Source organism: Antedon mediterranea, chromosome 7 (assembly GCF_964355755.1).
Source record: "Antedon mediterranea chromosome 7, ecAntMedi1.1, whole genome shotgun sequence".
NCBI classification, from domain to species: domain Eukaryota; kingdom Metazoa; phylum Echinodermata; class Crinoidea; order Comatulida; family Antedonidae; genus Antedon; species Antedon mediterranea.
The window spans coordinates 9,282,177-9,303,150 of NC_092676.1; the positions used below are offsets into that span (position 1 = coordinate 9,282,177).

The window sequence follows — 20,974 nt, forward strand, 5'->3', positions numbered from 1 at the left end:
GATCAAGTTGACCGTAGTGACATTGGTCGTGTTGCAGATGTAATTCACATGAGAGTAGTTGATGTGCCACGAGATGGCGACTGTTTATATTCAGCAGTATGTCATCAGTTAGAAAGCCTAGGAATCCATAAAACAGATCCTAAGTCTTTACGTCAACATACTGCAATATATATGTCAAAATATCCTGACTTTTACAAAGACTTTGTTTCTAATCGTGTAGCTGACAGTGACCTGACTAATGCAGACACTGAACAACCCACGATCGCAGATGTTGTTATAGCACAAGTCAGTGACGCAGATACTCAGAGTGAAATTAGATGGCTCAGATATTTAGATGGAGTAGAGAATGGTTCCCAGTGGGGAGATCACATAGTGTTGCAAGCGATTGCAGATCAGTTCTCATTGAAAGTACATGTACATACGACAAATAGCGTCCATGTAGAGAAAGTATGTTCAAGGGTTAGAACAGCTCATGAATTTCAAAACCACTTGGTGAAGTTGTAGACTATGTATCAAGAATAGAGTTTCAGGCACGTGGTTCGCCACATGCACACATGATACTATGGGTAAAAAATTCCCCCAAACTAGATGTGAACTCAGATGCCGAAATTTGTGCATTTTTAGATGAACGAATCTCTTGCACTCCTCCAGACAATGACCCTGATTTGCTTGAGCTTGTAGAGAACTTACAAGTACACAAACATTCAGCATATTGTCGCAAGAAAGGCTCTTGTAGATTTCACTATCCTCGACCTCCTAGTTCCAGAACACTTTTAGCCCGAGAACCTAATGACGAGCTTGCCCCTGCCAAAAAAAAAGGCTGCTAAACATGTGCTTGGTGCTGTACTTGATGTTATGATGGATGAGAACACAGATGTTAATAGTTCACTTTCACAGTTGTGTGAAACAGCAAAAACAGATGAAGTTGAATATATGAAATCACTCAGTATATCACAGAAAGGTACAACCATAATTATGGAAAGAACTTCATCAGAGCAATGTGTAAACACGTACAACCCTACTGTGTTAAAAGCATGGAAAGCCAATATTGACATACAATTCATTCTGGATGCCTTTGCTTGTGTAGTGTATGTGGCTTCCTACATGACTAAAAATGAAAAGGGCATGGGAGAACTGCTTAAACAAGCATGCAAAGAACACCAAGATAAAGAGGTGAAATCTGTGTTAAGACAGGTTGGTTCAGTGTTTCTGAATCACCGTGAAGTTAGTGCTCAAGAATCTGTCTACAGATTATTGTCAATGCCAATGAAAAAGGTTAGCAGAACTATAGTATTTATCAATACAGATCCAAAGAAAAGTAGAGCTGTGGTTTTGAAAAATGCTGACCAGTTGGAAAGTTTAGATGATGATCATGAAGATATTTTTCAAATGAGTATTGTGGATAGGTATGAACACAGACCAACCAGTCTAGAAAACATGTCACTGGCAGAATTTGCTTCTACATACACTGCAGATTACAAAGAGAAAAATAGAGACACAGATGACAGTGTTCCTGTTGTTTTTGATGATCCAGAAATACAATATGAAAAATGTTTTCCAAAGTACATCAAACTGAAAAACCAAAAAGGTTCTATGCGAAAACGCCGTCGACCAGCAGTCATACGTTTTCGAAAGTTCAATGTTGACAAAGACCCGTCTAACTTTTACAGAGCCAAACTGATGCTTTATTTTCCATGGAGAAATGAGGACAATGATCTTCTTGCTGGATACGATGAGTATAAAGATCATTATGAAGTAGTTTTTAAACAAGCTCTTGAAATAGAAGCCAAGTATTCTGTAAATGTCGATGAAATTGATCAAGCTGTACAAAGTGTAGAAAATGGCCCACCACAACATGTGTGGGACCTTCTAGCACCAGGGGCTGAACATGCCAATTTAGAAGATCAAGGTCAGGGATTTAGTGTTGAAAGAAACCTACAACAAGAAGACCTTGATGCAAATACAGAGTTATTTCAAAGGGCAGAAAATACAAGCAACAGTCGTGATATTAGTTATCGCTATGAACTGGAGGAAAACAGAGAAATTCTTAGCCCCAGTCAGTACAGACACATGATGCGCACCCTTAATACCAAACAAAGACAAGTGGTTCTTTATCACAGAAAATGGTGTAAAACTGCAGTTTCAGCATTAAAAAATGGAGGAAAACCTAAGCCTTTTAGGTTGTTTCTGAGTGGACCTGGTGGTGTAGGAAAAAGTGATGTGATACAAATCATTCACTCTGACACTAAACGACTATTTTCCCTGTCTAAAGGATTCAAACCAAATGACATAACTGCCCTTCTAACTGCCCCCACTGGAGTAGCAGCTTTCAATATTGGTGGAATGACTGTACATTCGGCACTGTTGCTTAGAACATCAATGTATGGAAAACATGGAGACCCGCTAACATGTGAAAAATTAAACACTCTGAGATCTAAACTAGAAACATTGCAACTGCTGATTGTTGATGAGATATCCATGATAGGTTCGGATATGTTGTTAAATATACACAGACGACTTTGTGAAATAAAAGGGACCAGTGAAGAAGACTCAAATATGTTTGGCAATGTAGGCATTCTAGCTGTTGGAGATCTGTATCAACTTCCTCCAGTGTTACAGTCAAACATCTACGATCCTGTAAACAATCCCTTAGCTAATCTTCACGGTAACCTATGGAAAGATGAATTTGTACTTCATGAACTCGACGAAACAATGAGACAAAGAAATGATCAAGGGTTTGCAGAAATGCTATGTCGCATTAGAATTGGTAAACATACAGAAGAGGACATTGTCTTGTTGAAAACAAGAGTGATAGATGTAGCTGACAGCTGTCATCCTCATGATGCCGTCCATGTGTTTGCATGCAATAAGGATGTTGATGAATGGAACGTGAAAAAGCTTTTAGAAGTTGAACCGGACAGCCACAATCGCATGCTCGTTACAGCTATTGATGACAAGAACGACATAACTGGTCTGATTGATTTACAAAATCCTGGAAGCCAGAAAAAACGTAGTGAAACTGGTGGATTGCATAAAGTTCTAAAACTTGCTGTAGGTGCTCGTGTGATGTTGACCTATAATATTGATGTTTCTGATGGTTTAGTGAACGGTGTTATTGGAACAGTTGCAGGGGTTGAAAGAGATACAACAGGCAAATTTACTGCGATTTTTGTAAGATTTGACCACCCTGAAGTTGGAAAAGCAACATTAGCGTCTAGCCAATGGGAAAAAAAATATCCCCAGGCTGTACCAATTCATAGACAAGAAGGAAAATTTGAAAAGTCCGGCAAAAAGGGTGCTCAGGTATCTCGTTATCAGTTTCCATTGACTTTGGCTTGGGCAGTTACAATACACAAATGTCAGGGATTAACACTAGATAACATTGTAGTCAGCATGAAAGGAGCTAAGCGATTTGGCAATGGACAGGCTTATGTTGCTTTTAGCAGAGTAAAATCACTTAATAATCTGTTCATAACAGACTTTGATAAGGTCGGCATTAAGTCCAACAAGAAAATACCAACAGAAATGCAGGACATGCGTCTGTTAGACTTAACAGAATGTACGACTGTTACAGTAACAAATATCACCATCGGACACTTAATAAACGTACATTATTTCATTGAAAAAATTAAGGATATGCAGACAGACAACGAGAAGAAATTGTTCAAAAGAACAGATGTTATTTGTTTCTGTGAAACATATCTTCAAGACCATCACAGTTTCAATCATTTTCTCAATGAACATTCATACACAGCATTCAGGTCTGATGCACAGCAGACTTCACAACATGCCAGAATGCACGGTGTAATGATTTGTGCCAAATCAGAAACTAATCCCACTGAATTGGAATCGATTGCTGTACAAGGATTGGAGTCGAAGACTGTGCTCCTGAATAAGGACACATGCCGCCTGGTGGTATGTACTTTGTATAGAAGCCCATCTACTTTACTAGCAAATTTCCTCATCCATATGGAGTCACTGCTTTTGATGCTGCCTCTGAACGTCCCGACAGTCATCCTAGGGGATTTCAATGTTAATATCTTGGACAGTCCACCAACCTCTTTGACCAACCTTATGACAAGTTATGGTTTCAAACAACTGGTACAAGAACCAACAACTGATTCAAGGACTTTAATTGATCACATCTATGTCAACAAACTCCCACATGGCTTCACTGACACAACAGTTGAAGTTGAAGATATATACTATTCAGACCATGATGCTGTTATTTTAACAATAACATGAGCTTGATTAATGTCTACTTTTCGTAATGTTTTGGGTATGATGCGTCTCACATGCACACAGAGCCAATATATAAGGAGCTTGGACTTGCACCGTGCATGGGCCCTAACCTGACGGTTTTCATTTATATTATCATCCCATGCTGTTATTCTAATATCTCATTTCTTTCTATTTCATTCTTCTACGATCACTTTATATTATTATCTCTTGGTGAAAAGGGAGGCTCAGTCCTCCCCTGGGTTTATAGCCTCTCTACCCAAACCAATAAAAGTGTTGACTGAACATTGGCGGGGTTGACACAGGAGGAATGGCACTTTGGATACTATAGTGCTTGTGTCACTCTTTGATGTTGTTCTACTGTTGTTAATAATTGTGATAATTTATTTAATTTATCATAATAAAACATTTAAGTTCTAAAAAAGTAAGCCACATTTGTATTTTTTCAGTATTATTTAATTGTAATCATTTTCTTCAGACGTCCACATTTTCCCAGTTCAATCTTGAGATCTTCAGCAAGGTCATTATTTGTATTAAAAATTATTTAACCAAATTATAAACCCTAGCAGAATTTGAACCATGTAAAGATAATACCTAAATCAAAAAAAATTATCTTTCAACATGCTCCCAATCAGTGGAAATATTTTGCCAAGTATTTCACTCAGTTTCTGAGTGCTTTCATTTGTTTATTAGCAGGATTACTAAAAAAGTAATGACAAGATCTTTACCAAAATGAATAGACAGATAGATATGTGGTCAAGGACCATTCCATTAAATTTTGGGACCATATGGGACCGCAGTCCCAATTCTGGACCACTTTTTAGTATACTTTTTTAGACCTGCTAGTGTTAAAAGATAGGACAGAATTTTTCAAAAGCCGGCGAGCAGTCTTAAAGTAACAAGTAAACTGAAATTGCATTTTCTCGAGAACTACTTGTCTAAAAAACTTTATTTTTGAACAAGAGGCAAGAGTTATAATTTGTGATTTGTAATTTTAAAACATAATTTGATTTCATGTGCACGTTTTTTAATGCGAGTAGTTTAAAAAACCTATTTCTTTTCAAATTCACTCGTTTCGATTTTCGCGTTGCTGTTCTATTGTTAGTCAACTGAAGCTATTGTTAATTGAAAGGCTTGTTACATAACCATTAAACCAAACTCGCATACACATGCTTGTAATAAAATTAGCCTAAATCACAAACAGCATTAAGACACACACAAATATATATACAGTATATTTTTTTTTACCGGAGAAATCTTATGTAGAATAATTTTACAATAGGCGGAAGTATGCCCTCTTGGAGTGGCTTTCTAGTTTACATTGTTTTCGATTAAAATTTATTTTAAACATATATACATATTCATGAAGATTTACCGAGCCATCCATATTTGTTTATTATGTTATCTAAATTAAACAATGGTTATCAGAAATGCCTGTACCTTATGTGTAGTAGGCATGCGTAGATAACCAAATAGTAGTACTGTAAAGTTACACACAGAAACGTACAGTAACGTAGTTCATAAAATATCCGAGAGGATTCAATATTTCTTTATAGGTTAATTTGAGTTGAGTTGACTACATTAGTCAACTTTCGGTTGATACCAACTTTAGGGACTTTGTCAGAATTGTAAATTCACTGTTTCTAACACCAATATAATAATAATGATAATAACACCACCACTAATAATAATAATAATAATGATAATGTAAAATATTAATAGACGAAGACGGAGAATCCCAAAAATATGAAGATCTTGTGGCAGGATTGAATGGTGTTATTAGTAGCAAAAGGATACACCTTTTCCATGCTGGTAAAAGAATGTCCATGATCATTTGAGTTTTAGAAGTAAAGGAAGGAAAAATAAATGGGAGAAATGAACCAGATATATAATTCGAAGCATTTGTGCAGAATATGAAATTACGGATGTTTTTTGGGTTGGCCAAGACAATATTACGATAGCTCGAATAAAGAAGGATGAGTTAAGTTTGAGAATACTAGAGGGAGGAAAGAAGATAACTTAGATAGGATTCCAAGACACACTTTTTTCTTATTTTCTTAGAGAGTTTCCATGATGAGAGGCTGTTATTAATGATAACACAATGGAATTTAATAGATTTAACTGATGGGATGTCATGGTTTTCAATAAAATTGTAAGTATGGACACATCATTATTATAACTCCAAATAAGATGTTATGATTGGGTTGAGGGAGAGTTTGTTAGGAGCAAAGTAGTGGGACAACGAGATAACATTATTACAGTATAATTAGTATTAAAGGTGTCAAAAGAGTTTGAATGTTTTCATACAGTGGTATGCATTCACGTAACAAAAAATTAATTTTGAGGAGCGCGGTGAACATCTCAGCAATTTAAAGAGTGAAACGAGGCATCAGATACTGATATTGCAGTCATCCTGATGTATCAGCGTGGTTAGATGTTGGAAGAAAAACCGTAGATACATCAGCAACACCAATGTACGAGTTACTTTGACATCAGATATGTGTGTCGCGCTACCATGATTCCATGCCTTGTACGGGTGTGACTATCCCAGTTCATTTCTTCGTAAAGCGTGGTTCCCACTAGCGACGCAGCACAAGGACGTAACGCAACGCAAGTGAATTGACCAATCACAAGCGATGGCTTATTCGTTGCGTTGCGTTTACGTCCTTGCGTTACGTTGTGGGAACCAAGCTTAAAGGAAAGGCCAGACCCAACAAGTTTTTGAAGAGCTAACTAAAAATATGTACAAAGTCAAAACAATCAGAAGATTCATAAAATATCGCTATCATTATAGAGATCCAAGAAGTAAAACACCAAGTTGACACTAAACAAACATAGATAAAGATCTTTAAAAAATCTTACAGACCAAAATCATCATTAAACAATCCATTGGAAAAGCTGAAAACAATAAATAGCAGTTCCATTCCACTGTGTGAGGCAGAATCGGGCTATTTTTGTTACACAAATGTGTGAAAATGCTGATGTTTGTGAACACCCATATATCAAACGGCTGGGATCTGGAAAGTGGATATGACATGAAGGAACCCAGATGCCAGACCAGGAGAAAATGTGATAAATGATAACGACGTTGACAATGCAGTCTCTTCTGATTAGTTTGCATGTGATTTGTAGTATTAAACTTTTACTACAATTCATAATTTGAAACTATTTGGACATAATTATCATATTGTCATTTCTTCTGCCAGAATTGATACCGTACGTACTGGAATTTGATATTTTTTTAAATTTTATGTTTACTTAAATTTTAACAGAATACTACTAATTTTAATAAACGTTTTCAAAATGCAAAGGTCTCTATCTACGTCTTTTAAAAGCATAACTTAGAATCTTTATCTTTATGGGGCGTTAATGCTAAATAAGTCTATAAGTATATATAAGTTTATACAGTAGCATAATAGTCATGCTAATTAATATGCTAATTACCAGCTTTCTGAAATTAGTTGACAGAATTTGCCATTTAAGGAAGATACTAAAAATAAGTTTTTAAAACAGAAACGGACCTTTGACCCTTTCTTGAGGGGTCATGGTACAGGATTTGGCACTTAAGAATTACGTTTTCTTGGTTGGACAAACGTACTTATTGCATTTCCGAAGGTTCTGTTGATGTACTCGATTGTGCTAATTAAATGGCTTTCTTAAGTGGACTAGGTACATGAGTTGACACTTAAGAATAACGGATCTGCAATTATACATTTTTTCCTTGGTTTTACAGGTGTACTCATTATGTTATTAAGTATAGGTGAGACATATATTGACCTTTGACCCTTTCTTAAAGGGTCATGGTTCAGGATTTTCTCAGTTGTGTAAATGTACTTATTGTATTGCCCAAGGTTCCATCGATGTACTCGACCATGCTAATTAAAATGCTAATTAACGCTAATTAGTGGCTTTCTTAAGTGGACTAGATACAGGAGTTGACACTTAGGAATTATGAATCTTCAATTAGACCCTAAAAATAAACATTTTAACATTGGTTTCATTTATGTACTCGATTATGCTAATTAAATCAAATTTTGGGGTATTTGAGCGCCCCTCCCAAGAGTTGGTACAGGGACGGGAACTTAAAAACGACCGTTTGATGGTCCCTGGACCCTACTTGACATATTCTATGCCTCAGACCTTTTGTACTCGCAATGCTAAACAAATCTTCATGGTCTCCCGGACGCGATTTTTTTTCGTACATAATGAAACGTCACAAAATAAACATGAATAATTCATCAGTTAAATTTTCTTGTTCCGTGTGCACCCAAGCGTATAGCAACAAGAAGCGATTAAGCCTGGTTTCCATTAAAATCGCACAATATGATTCTAGGCCTATCTCCGCTGTGGTTGCGGCGTGCGATTTCATAAAAGAATAGCGGCGTTTTGTGTGGATTGTCGAAATAATCAGCCTTTAGTTTATGATAGTGTTTTTAATATAATGTATTAATAAAGAATTACGTGTGAAAATATAGTTTCTATTAATACTATTAGGCCTAATTATTAGTCTCTAAAGCCTATGTCTATTCTAGAGTAGTCTGTGTGGGTGTGACGTGTGTGTTACTGTTAGGTATGACACAGTCCGAGTAATAAGTCAGCAAAATTAAACAATTACATTACACAAAAATACATTTTTTATTCTCGTGGTTCTAATCTTTCCATTTCATGTGTTCATAATTTAACGCGCATTTTTAAAGTTCATTTGAGTACATGCATATTGTTTGATAATGAAATAGCAGAATTAAAAAATTACAGTACACAAAATATACACATTCTTCTTGTGGGTCTATGGGCTATGTCTAATTACTACTTAGTTGAATGTCTTGCCTAGCTGTCGATTAGCCTCGACACATTTTGCATAGGTTGGTGTGTGAGTGAAGAAGAGTGCGCGAAGGCAATCACATGAATTGACCTCTAGGCCTAGAAAGAATCGTATCGCAGTTGTAATCACTTGTTGCTATACGCTTGGGTACACACGGAACAAAAAATTTAACTGATTTTATTTTGTGACGTTTCATGAGGGGTGCCCAACTTATGGCCAGGTAAATGTATAGTTAACCACAGATCAGTAAACAATCATGGTGAGTAAAATGCAATTTATTTTTCGTCCCGGCGTGGTATTTTTTTTTGTCTTGTGTGAGTTCTTCTCACGTTTATTTAAATTCTCATTGATGAATATATTATATACAATAATAAGTACATTTGTGACAATTAAAAGTAAGTGTTTAGAGTAGTTAAAATACCGGTAGGCCTATATTTACATAATAAGATGCCAGAATTCAGTATTAACCATACATTTTCTCATTTAAAATTTTAGATACGATGTTAATTAAAATGTAGAAATGAAAAATGGCGGTAAAATACATGATTAAAATTTCTTGTTATAAACTATCTTATTTGTGTTCTTATTTGTGTTCGATTAGAGAGGCTATAAACTCAGGGGAGGAACATGTAGTATCCTCCCTTTTCACCAAGATAAGATGGATGGAATGAAAAAAAGATGAATGCAATAGGTTGAAAGTTAGTTATTTAGAATGATAGCATGAAATGGTATATTTAATGGAAACCGTAAGGTTAGAGTTCATACATTGAACAAAGGAAAAACAAATGGTATGTGGATTGGTGCGAGTAAACATAATATGTCAGAACCATGTAATATTGCATGGACAAAGAAACCTGTAAAGTTTCTAGGAATTTATGTTGGATACGATAACAAATTATGTGAAAAGAAAAACAGACGATAAGATTATTTCTTTAGAAAATATCTTAAGATTATGGAAAAGAAGAAATCTTACGTTCTTTGGAAAAATTATTATAATTAAAACTCTAGCCATATCTAAACTAATATACAATGCTAGCATTATAACCGTACCAAAATATATCTTGCCCAAGGTGGAAAAGATAATATATAGTTTTATGTGGAGTGGCAGACAAGAAAAGATTAAAAGAACCACACTCAATAGAAAAACAGATAAAGGTGATTTAAATATGATTAATTTGAATGCAAAAGTCAAAGCATTGAAGCTAAACTGGGTTAAGTGACTCCTTAGCCCAGATCCAGGAAAATGGAAATGTATACAGAATTATTTTATGCACCCTATTAAGTATACTGTTAATATCACTCAAATTAACAATGAAGATCATTCTGATCTAAAACTATTGCCTGTTTTCTATAGAGAAATGCTAATTGCTATAGTTAATATTAACAACTTTAACTGGTCTGACCCACAAAACATTGAAGACGTTAAAAATCAACAGTTGTGGGAAAATAAATGTATACAGTTAAATGGAAAGTCAATCTATTTCAAAGTTTGGCTTGATGCAGGCTTTAGAACAATGAATGACATAATTAAGGAGAATATATTATTACCAATGAATGAAGTGTTACCATTACTATCACAGAAACAAAATGGATTAATTGAATATATAGGGCTAATGAATGCCATACCACAATCATGGAAGGAAATTATTTTGAATGGTGAACATGCAAATAATCAAACAAACACCGATTGCTTTTGGCTTCATACAAAACAACTTAATGCAAAACTATTTTATAATTTATTTGTGGAAAATATAATATCAACTCCTTCCTATAGCACAAGAAAAATGGGAGATAGAATTTCAAAATTACACTTTTGCATGGGATACCGTATGGTATAACAAGGTGTTTTCTATGAAACATATCACAAAAGTCGCGCAATTCAATTTCAAACTACTACATCGTATTCTTGCGTGTAAAAGTAAGTTAAAATTTGGAAACTTTCTATAAATGACATATGTGAAAGATGTAATAGTGAAATTGAAAATGAAAAACATTTGTTATTTTCATGTAATAAGATTAAACCCATATGGATTGTATTTAAATTTTTGATCTCAAACTGTTTTGTACAAAAGATTGATATAACCTGGCGTAATATTGTTAAAGGATCGGAAACGAAAACTGTAAATGAACTTATTTCAATATTTACTTTTTGCATTTATAAATCGTGTTTAGTAATAAGAAAAGAAAAGAAACAAAATCAGGAATCAAAAATAATTTGGAGATTATTTTACTATGAATTAAAGCATTTATTAACAAATGAATTTATGCATAAGTTACATAAGGCTCAGAAGAAATGGACGAATAACTTAAAAGATAAACTATTAAAACTATCAAAAGACTTGATGTTAATAATTTAATTATTTTATTGATTCATTTTTCTTTCTTACCTTATCATAATGGACACAAATCCTATATATCAACGTAAAATATGTTTATAGGCATCATATATACCTTTTTAAGATGACAATAGTTCAAATACATATAGCATGTCAATATAATCTGTATGTATTGGTATTTGTTTAACATATATATTTTTCTATATTTGGAATATTTTATATCGTATACATGTCAATTTAATCTATAGGTATGTGTATTTGTTCAATATATATACTTCTATATATTTTTATATATTTGCAATATGTTATACCGTAAATACAAATTGTAAGTAGTAGTTGTACTAAGATGACATCGGGTATGAAGCGTCTCACATACACATAGAGCCAAAATTGCATCTTGGACAGGCGTGGTATTTGTTTCTAACATAAGAGCACATGATCACACGCGGAATCACGTCAAACAACATTACGATTGTATTGTATGCATTAGCCTATGTTATCTGACATTAAATAGCTTGTAGTATGGAAGTTGCTAACATCAATGTTATAGACAGTAGATACCTTAACACATTTTCGTTATCGTGTAGTGCTCGGTGACATGCGGTGATGGCATTGAAACCAGAATTGTAACTTGTCAAAGTTCGGACGACGAACAAGTACTGGATAATTTCGAATGCAATCCAGATACTAAACCGAACGAACAGAAGCCATGCTTAAAGCCAGAATGTAAGTAGATTTCAGTCTAACCCACTACACTGATAAGATTACGATGACGGTGATATGATTGTGGTTATTAATCGTTCGTCTTTAAATCATAGGTTGCGGCGAGATATACACAGAAAATTCGGGTTCGCTAATCTCGCCAAATTACCCGAATAAATACATGGCGAATACAGATTGTGTGACATCCAAATAACGAGTGGTCGTCAAGTCAAAATCTCGTTTGAAGTGTTCAAATTGCAGAATTCAAAAAATTGCAAAAACGACTATGTCAAAGAAAGGGGTAACTCTATTATACATATCTGCATAAAAATGCTTTACGTTAAACCATTCTTTAATATACGTACGTGTGCGACGTTGTTGTCAACAAATCTTCGTCTGGCAATGACTAGCTGTAGAGCATTTATTGTATCGTTTTTGTAGACTCAATACTAATACCGTCAAGGAAGAGTGACACTAATTTCTTCCTGCGAGTGAATAAGTGTTATTGTACAATGACAAATGCAATATAGTTAAATAAATATAACATTTGTATTTTGCACTCACTTGCACTTTGCGACTTCTATTTATGCTAACCTTTTAATTCTCGCATGAACATCTTATTTTTTAATTTATTTTAGTTGACAGATGAAGGAACAGGAACCAATGTGGTTCCCTGAAGCCTTTCCATTGGACGTCAGAAACTCACATGGTAAAGTTGGAGTTTCACAGCAACAAAGGTACAAACAAAAAAGGATTCCAAGCGGACTATGAGAGCATTGAGACAGAAACGAACGGATATGGTTTGTGGAGTATACGTATACTGTGTTTGTTTTTATTACAAGCAAATAGTAGACCTAATTTACTAATTTATATATTTACAATATACTTTGAATGGGCCGAGCCTAAACCCAGTAGGAAAAGGTTGATTTGCGTGAATAGGGTATTATGCATGTGTATTCATATTTCTATCTACTTCCTGCGACGCGAAAACAAAAATGCACAGCTAATCAGACAGATCAGTTCGACGCCATTCACACTATTACATTTTAAATTACATACCTTATATATTGGTTACTGATGTTGCTGGCGGCGTTTATTAAATGTGAAGATAGTCTATTTAAAAACAAAAATTGAATATATTAAACCATTTTTTCATTCACTTAGTGCCAAGTTGCGGTATGACAATGTCTAAAAATGGAGGTATAATTGTGTCACCAAGCTACCCGGACCCTTACAAAAATAACTTCGAATGTGAAACCATTATCCAACCTAAGCAATCAGATGTTGTTAAACTTACTTTGGAAAAGTTTGAAGTTGAGTTTCACAACTCTTGTAGATATGATTACTTGCAGGTAGATTAATTCATTATTAAAATATTGTAAAGCAATATAATAAGTAATAAGTAATACCGTATTTATTCGAGAATAAACGCCTCGGGGCGTGTTGTTGTGCTATGTTGTTGTAATGCAATACTATTGTGCATATGATTACTTGCAGGTACATTAATTCATTATTCAAACATTGTAGAGCAATATAATAAGTAATAAGTAATACCGTATTCCCAGCAAACAATTTTACGTTTTGGTAACGTTATAATTACGTTATTTTTTGGTTATAAAAACGTTTTCTAATAACGTTGTACGAACGCAAAAATGTCGACCTTTTTATACGACTTTTTAACGTCCAAAATAACGTTCAAAATAACGTGTTTATAACGTTTTTTGAACGTCCTCAATAATGTTCATAAATAAACAATTTATACGTATTTATACGTATTTATAACTTCTACAATAACGTTGCACGAACGAGAAAATGTCGACCTTTTTATACGACTTTTTAACGTCCAAAATAACGTTCAAAATAACGTGTTTATAACGTTTTTTGAACGTCCTCAATAATGTTCAGAAATAACGTGTTAAATACGTATTTATAACTTCTACAATAACGTCGCACGAACGAGAAAATGTCGACCTTTTTATACGACTTTATAACGTCCAAAATAACATTCAAAATAACGTGTTTATAACGTCTTTTGAACGTCATCAATAATGTTCATAAATAACGTATTCAAAACGTATATACAACTTCTGCAATAACGTTGATAAAAAACGTGTCCTAAACGTTTTTTTAACGTTTTATGTAATGTTTGTAAATGACGTGTTTGCAACATGTTTTTAACGTCCAAAATAACATTCATACATAACGTATGCAACGCGTTTTTATAACGTCCTAAAAATGTTCACAATTAACGTGTTAGGAACGTGCCTTCTACGTTTGTAAATGACGTATTTGCTACGTGTTTTTAACGTTCTCAATGTTTTTTAAATAACGTATGTAAGGCGTAATTATGACTTTCGCACATACGAACTAGTAACGTTCATTATAACGTACCAGATACATTTTCAAATCGTAGTTTGATAATGTTACATCGTAAACTTTTTACCACTGACGACGTATTTATAACGTCCATATTTGACGTCCTGAAAATGTAATACTGTACTTAGTTATATACAACGATTTGGCTAACGTTACCACATATTATATATAGTGTTCTGCAGATATACGCGTTACATAGCTCGTTATTTGTTAAAACATGTAGTTAGTACTGTATAAGACATATAAAAACAAGCAATTTAAAATGAAATATTGTTTTTGATTTATTCTATTATCTGATTAAAAAAAGACATAATGTATTGCAAATAGCTTAAGAGGTAGGAACTTGATTATTATTAGAGAGCTTTCGCTATTTTTGATCAGGAACGAGAACCAGCAGTAATTACCCGTTCTCGATGATACGGAGATCGATAATGAGAAACATTGTTCTTAAACGAGAATGAGCAAATTTGCCTATAAGTCGTCCTCCTCTCTGCTGTCTGGCACATTCCGTTCCTGAAAAGATAACAAATTGTAAAACTAGGTAAATAAAATTATCTCTTAGCAGCAAGTCTTTAAAAAAAATGTTAAGTGTTACTTGTTTACAAAATTTTATTATTGTCATTCTAATCGAATTTTCCCCACGTTTAAATTATAAATGATTTTGGCTATTGACTATTTGGTGTTTTTTATGTGGTTGCACATTCGCTATTAAATTTACATTACAGTATGTAGTTGTTATGTTTATTTCGTATTGGATAGTGTTGTTGGGTCTAAATACCAAGCCCTATCAGTATAGTACCAGACGTTAGTTGTAATTGGATAGTGTTGTTGGGTCTAAATACCAAGCCCTATCAGTATTGTACCAGACGTTAGTTGTAATTTACTTTATTCCAACATTTGTATCCCGTAACTTTACATTAATTATTCGTTTGAGGGCGATGTGTTTTATTGCTTTATATACCACTTGGTGAAACTGAACAATAATGACTAGTATCTTTTAGTTTGTAAACTATTTAGTCTTTAAACTGATGCGGACTATAGTAAACTTCATCATTACAATATGAGTGATACGTAAAAGCATGGAGGAATAAGTTATTTCGCCATGGTAAAAAATAAATAAATGATAAATCAAATTAAATTTATTCTTACCTTGTATCTTGAGCCACCTGGTCAGTTGGGAGCGTGCTTCAGTGTTTCAGCAATCTCTATCTCACATTGCTTCAATTTTTTGTGGGTGAGCTCGCATACACGATTCTAAAGATGAACAATTTGAATGAGAGTTATTAGTCACAATGTACACATTTAAAACTTTAAAATTCTGTATTAGCAGTAAACATTAATGCCATTATGACATAAATTGTTGTTAGTAAATAAACGACTTTTTTAGAAAGTTCAGTACTTTTACATTATGCGCGCGCCGAACACATAAGTACTAATGTGCATGAGCACATTTGGTTTTAAGCGTCTAGTATTATTTGTCTTATTTGACCTCCTTTCACACTTCTTTGTTTTTTTTTAAAGTACAAGTATCCCTATATATTTTTTTCAAATTAGTTTGATTACCTTATTGTTTATTACTATGATACCTGTTATCATTGTTTCACATAACTTGTGTGTGAAAAAAATTGAATAAAAGAAAAGAAAAGAAAGAAAAATTGAACTTCAAATACAAATTGTTAACGGCTACTTAAAAAAGGGGTATATTACCAATCATAGAGTCCTACAGAGAAGCGACCGATGTTTCCGTTATTTTTTCTATCTTGTCATTTGCTACGATAATAAAAAAAAATATTTCAATAGGCATAGTCTGTGAGAATATACCTGTTAGCCCCCTGGTCTATAACTTGCCAAAAAACAAAGTATAAATATTAGCAACTACTACTGTATACTTGACAACATTATTTCGCAAGTACTGTAATAATGAAGGTAACTCAATGTTTAAATTAGAGCAACTATGACTTACTATGTATTGATACCGACTCTTGAGCCATGCTGTCATCACTTTCACTATCATCTATAATTAAATTAAAAATAACACATTATTAATTTAACATAAGTCTTTGTTTAAATTGATTTTCTTTTAAACGCTTAACTTAATTACTGTTTGGTTCCATTTTTTCCAAAAGTATTCCCAAGATGAGAAAGAGAAAACATTGACAGTATGGGTTTTGCTAAACCCCGCAAACCTCCCAAAAAACATAGCAAACCCCACTGAACTAATATAAAAGTGATTGAATCATGTACTGTACGACCCACTGGGTATATCCATGTAAAAAAAAAAAATTAAATTTCTACTGTTAACTACTTATTTTGGGAGTAAAAAGAGAAAATAAAATATTAAATTGTTGTAAAAATACTTTTAACTGAAATGTTTAAATGAATATTTAAATTAAACATATTGAAATCTTTTTTAAATGGAGAAATACATTTGATTGTTTAATTAAGGAAATGCATGGAAGAGTTGGCAAGTAAGCGACTTTTTTATTTTTAAATATTCATCTACAAAAGGGAGCCGGACTCATTTTAAACTGAATAAATCATATAACATAAAAATGACATAATGTTTTAGCAAAAAAAAAACAGTAAATTGTCAGCATGTTAAGTTAGTACTGTAGCATATTTAAAACAACAAACAAGTGCAATTTTGTGAATGATAAATAAAAATAACTCACCGAAAATGTGTCTATAAAATAGAAGTTGATGATGATTTGGTTTTGATTGAGTTATTTTAGGCTATGCAGTCTTCTAAAATCTGTACAAAAAATGTTGATAGTCATAGTCACCTTTTCAAATTAGTAAAGGTCTTGAGTTATTTCATATTTCAAGAATGTTTTTAATGATGAATTTATCGGGTGCCGAATTAATCTAGCCAAAGCCTGATATATAAAGAGTTACGACATTGGATTATACTGTAGTCACGTGATATGTAGATCAATTTTATGTCAAACTTGTCTCCGTTAATACCATTAATAAAATTAATTACTAAAATAAAAACGGAATATAAGCGTTATTTCATAGACAAAAAAATCTAAAAATAATGCATGAACTACAGGAAAATGCTCTATATATGGCTCTTGATACAAAATAGACGGGCGCGCCCTCAGCGTGCGAATTCTTTGACACAAAAATGGCTTCTAATTTTCAATGTCGTAACTCTTTATATATATGGCTCTGGTCAAAGCTAGACATTAAGGTCGTGCTAACAGTGAACAATTTACATGGTTTAGAAACTACTGTACTATTCATTTAGCAAAAAAACATATGCATGTTATATTTAATGGATCTCACTCCATCATCATGACCATTTATAACTATTAAGTTAATTTACAACTTTATAACATTAGTAAGTAATGATAATATAAACGAAACCTAGTCTATAGGCCCATCCTTTGTAAATACTAAATAGTTTAATAAGTACGGTAATTAAACGTCAAATGTGATCACTGCAAAACTGTAACAGTTTATAACCAGGTCTAGGCTAGGCCTAGTAGTAAGCCTAATTAGATTTGGTTTTCTAAAAAGGTAGTATAAATGTAACATCGCAAAATTGTATTATTTATTGATAATGTATTCCAAACAATAAATAAATAAACCATGTTATGTTAAATAAATATTCACGGATTTTTTAATATCTAGTAACATAGAGATATTATAATATCTATTATCTATTATACACTATAATATCTCTATGCTAGTAATTACATGATAAGCAACCTACATTGCATTGTTTTCTGTAGGAAAAGATACAAAGCATCGTCGATTAACCAAAAATTAAAAAGCCTCAATATATAACGATTAATGAAACAATAACTCACCGCAAATATATTGGCTTGATAGAAGTTGTTGTTGATAATAATTAGGATAGTTTACTTGATTTTTTGAACGAGCTTCTCTTTTTCCGCAGCAGAATGCAAGTGACACGTATGTATTTAGAATTTAAATCCCGCGCCGTGTCGAATTTATTATTCTGAGCTCCGTCTGTGATTGGTTGATACCCTGATAAATTATTTAAGAAGGCGCAGTGCCGATGACTCAAGCAAGCTTTTTAAATGGCGACGTTTCACCTCCACGAATACAATTATTTATTTTGAACAAATAATGTTTGTAGCTCTAAAACAAATTGACTAGACTTCTATAGTTTGAACCTATACTTTATAGATCCATGGTTTGATCAACCCAGTATTATTGTAGACTATTTAGCCCTATTTTAGCATTCCCTATTTAGCATTATTGCGCTTCATTTATGATTATCATAACCCTTTATTAGTAGATTTTATATTATGTGAAACTTTAGTCTATACTCTATATGTAGCTCTTCACAAAATAATAACAATAATAACTTAAACCCAGGTTCTCAATTTCAGCTACAAAATCGATGAAACACAGAATTCCAATAGAATAGAAAATGCTTTTTTTTAATTATAACACAACTGCTTACTTTTAAAACTCAATACTAACTACACAGAGATCTGACTCATATATCCAATTTCACAGTATTCCATGATAACACAGGCTATAAAACTTTCTTATTCCCCACCACAAAACCCACAAAATTGACCAGTTGTTATGGAAACCTAGATAAAGGAGGTACAATCTTAATTAATTCAGAGTGTGGAATGTGTAAAATCAAACTATCATTGAGGATATACAAGCTACTAAGTAAATATGAACTTAAATACAATAAGATAACAAACAATACTGCTTTTAGAATATCGCTACATATAGATATTTATCACCATTCCTAGAGCCTAATAATTGAATTTCTTTTTATTCGTAAATTTAAATTTACTTATTTATTGGATAGAACATCCCATAAAGAGCTTTTATCTTTAGATTTACTTGTACAAGTTAATAACGTTGACCTTATACTTTATTCTGTAATTGTTGGCTTTCTGGAAATTAACGACCTTACATTCTTGTAATGTATGATCAAGTTACCGACATTAGCAATAAGCTGATCAACAGGTTAACTATGCATTATTCAACAGTAGGCCACTGGCCCAAGTACCATAATATAAAATAATAGGCCTACATAAAATTAAATGTAAGTAGCAGTAAAAGCATAATAGTTAGTTTTCTTTTTATATGCGAAAAGGGCAAATTATACCAGGTTATTGATACTTTTTTATTTTTGTTATTCATTAGTAAAAATATAAACTTTTCTCATTTTTCAAAAAGCAGTGACTAATTTCTTTGTAGTTTGGACATACTCAAACAAAGTGATATTCATTTCAACCTCGTTACATTTGCAAACTTTTTATCTAAAGAACGGAAATAAATTTGATATGTGACATATGTGTCATACAAGTCAAATTATAAGGTGAAATACAAAATATGAATGAATAAATGTATAGCTGTATATTAAATAAAAACACAGTTAAGCAGAGAATTATGATAGTTGGTAATAAAAATGTAATCAGAAGGAACAAAAACAAACATATATATCGGTCAATACTGTTTTGTCTTTAAAGTTTTTAAATTGTATTCTAAGATCTGTTTGCCAATGCGTTAATGTTGACCTATAAATTAACTTCCATTAAGTTACCATGGTAATTAACGACGTACCCTCTTGTAATAGGATAGTACAAGTTGCAGAGTAGAACTCGGGTTAAATATTATAATGTACACCGCATCGGCCGTGTACTTTTTAAATGTTAACATTCAAATTTTTAATCGTTTGTGTTTAATGAGTGTATGACAATGACTATGTTTTGTTTTATAATTTTATTTATTTTGAATACACAATTTAATGAAAAAGTGAGATCAACATTTCTGAATTATCTTACGGAATTATCAATGGAACTATTTTCAAGATGAAAAATACACTGTTCTAAGAACCAACGTTTGTTAAAGGAAATGAGCTACACTGATGACTAATTATGTAATTGTATTCATCCTAATTTAGATAAAATTAATAATATTTATACCTACTATACTACTAATTAATTCAACAGAATAATTCTGCAAACATTTAAACATATTATTATTAAGTAATATTTCATGTTGATGACATTGTAAGCCCTATTCAGCATTATTGCGCTTAAGTTTAAATACTATGACTAGACTATCCTACCATCTTTGTTACTTTAGTATATTTTATATGTGAAACTTTAGTTTCTGAAGATACAATAGTTTTTAAAATAACCGGCTCAGCTACAGTGATTAGGTTCACTTAGGTTGACCCTGGTCTCCCAAATTTGTATATGTATATACTGAAATAGACCGAATAAATAATGAAACTGTATAATATAAACTGTAATCATTAACTATCATAACTGGACGTACGATTCTGTTTCTTTATATAATGAATTGATGGAGTTGACCTATACATTTAAGACCAGTTACCATGGAAATTAACGAATACCTTCTTGTAATATGATCGGTACAAGTTGGGAGTCTAGCAAGCCGCACCATTATGTTCAATAAGAACGTATTCTTCAGAATTTAGAAATAAATTAAGCATAATTACACCATACAAATTAATTCGGAGGATTTAATT

General features: G+C 32.8%; 1 protein-coding gene and 1 long non-coding RNA gene across 2 annotated transcripts; one reads left to right on the forward strand and one right to left on the reverse strand.

Moving 5' to 3' along the window:
• Window positions 1-858: 858 nt before the first annotated feature.
• On the forward strand, window positions 859-4,245 carry LOC140055394 (uncharacterized). The gene has a single exon (XM_072100732.1). It carries the CDS (start codon window positions 859-861, stop codon window positions 4,243-4,245), a length of 3,387 nt encoding a protein of 1,128 aa, XP_071956833.1.
• A 10,242-nt stretch (window positions 4,246-14,487) lies between these two features.
• On the reverse strand, window positions 14,488-16,485 carry LOC140055294 (uncharacterized). Its single transcript, XR_011846655.1, has 4 exons — window positions 16,439-16,485; window positions 16,183-16,245; window positions 15,625-15,729; window positions 14,488-14,988 (listed from the first exon to the last, which is right to left on the reverse strand). It is a non-coding gene; the product is annotated as an uncharacterized lncRNA (long non-coding RNA).
• Between the last annotated feature and the right edge of the window lie 4,489 nt (window positions 16,486-20,974).

Excerpts from the sequence above, each read along its gene's own strand:
- LOC140055394 (XM_072100732.1), top strand. The coding sequence starts at position 859 with ATGGATGAGAACACAGATGTTAATAGTTCACTTTCACAGTTGTGTGAA.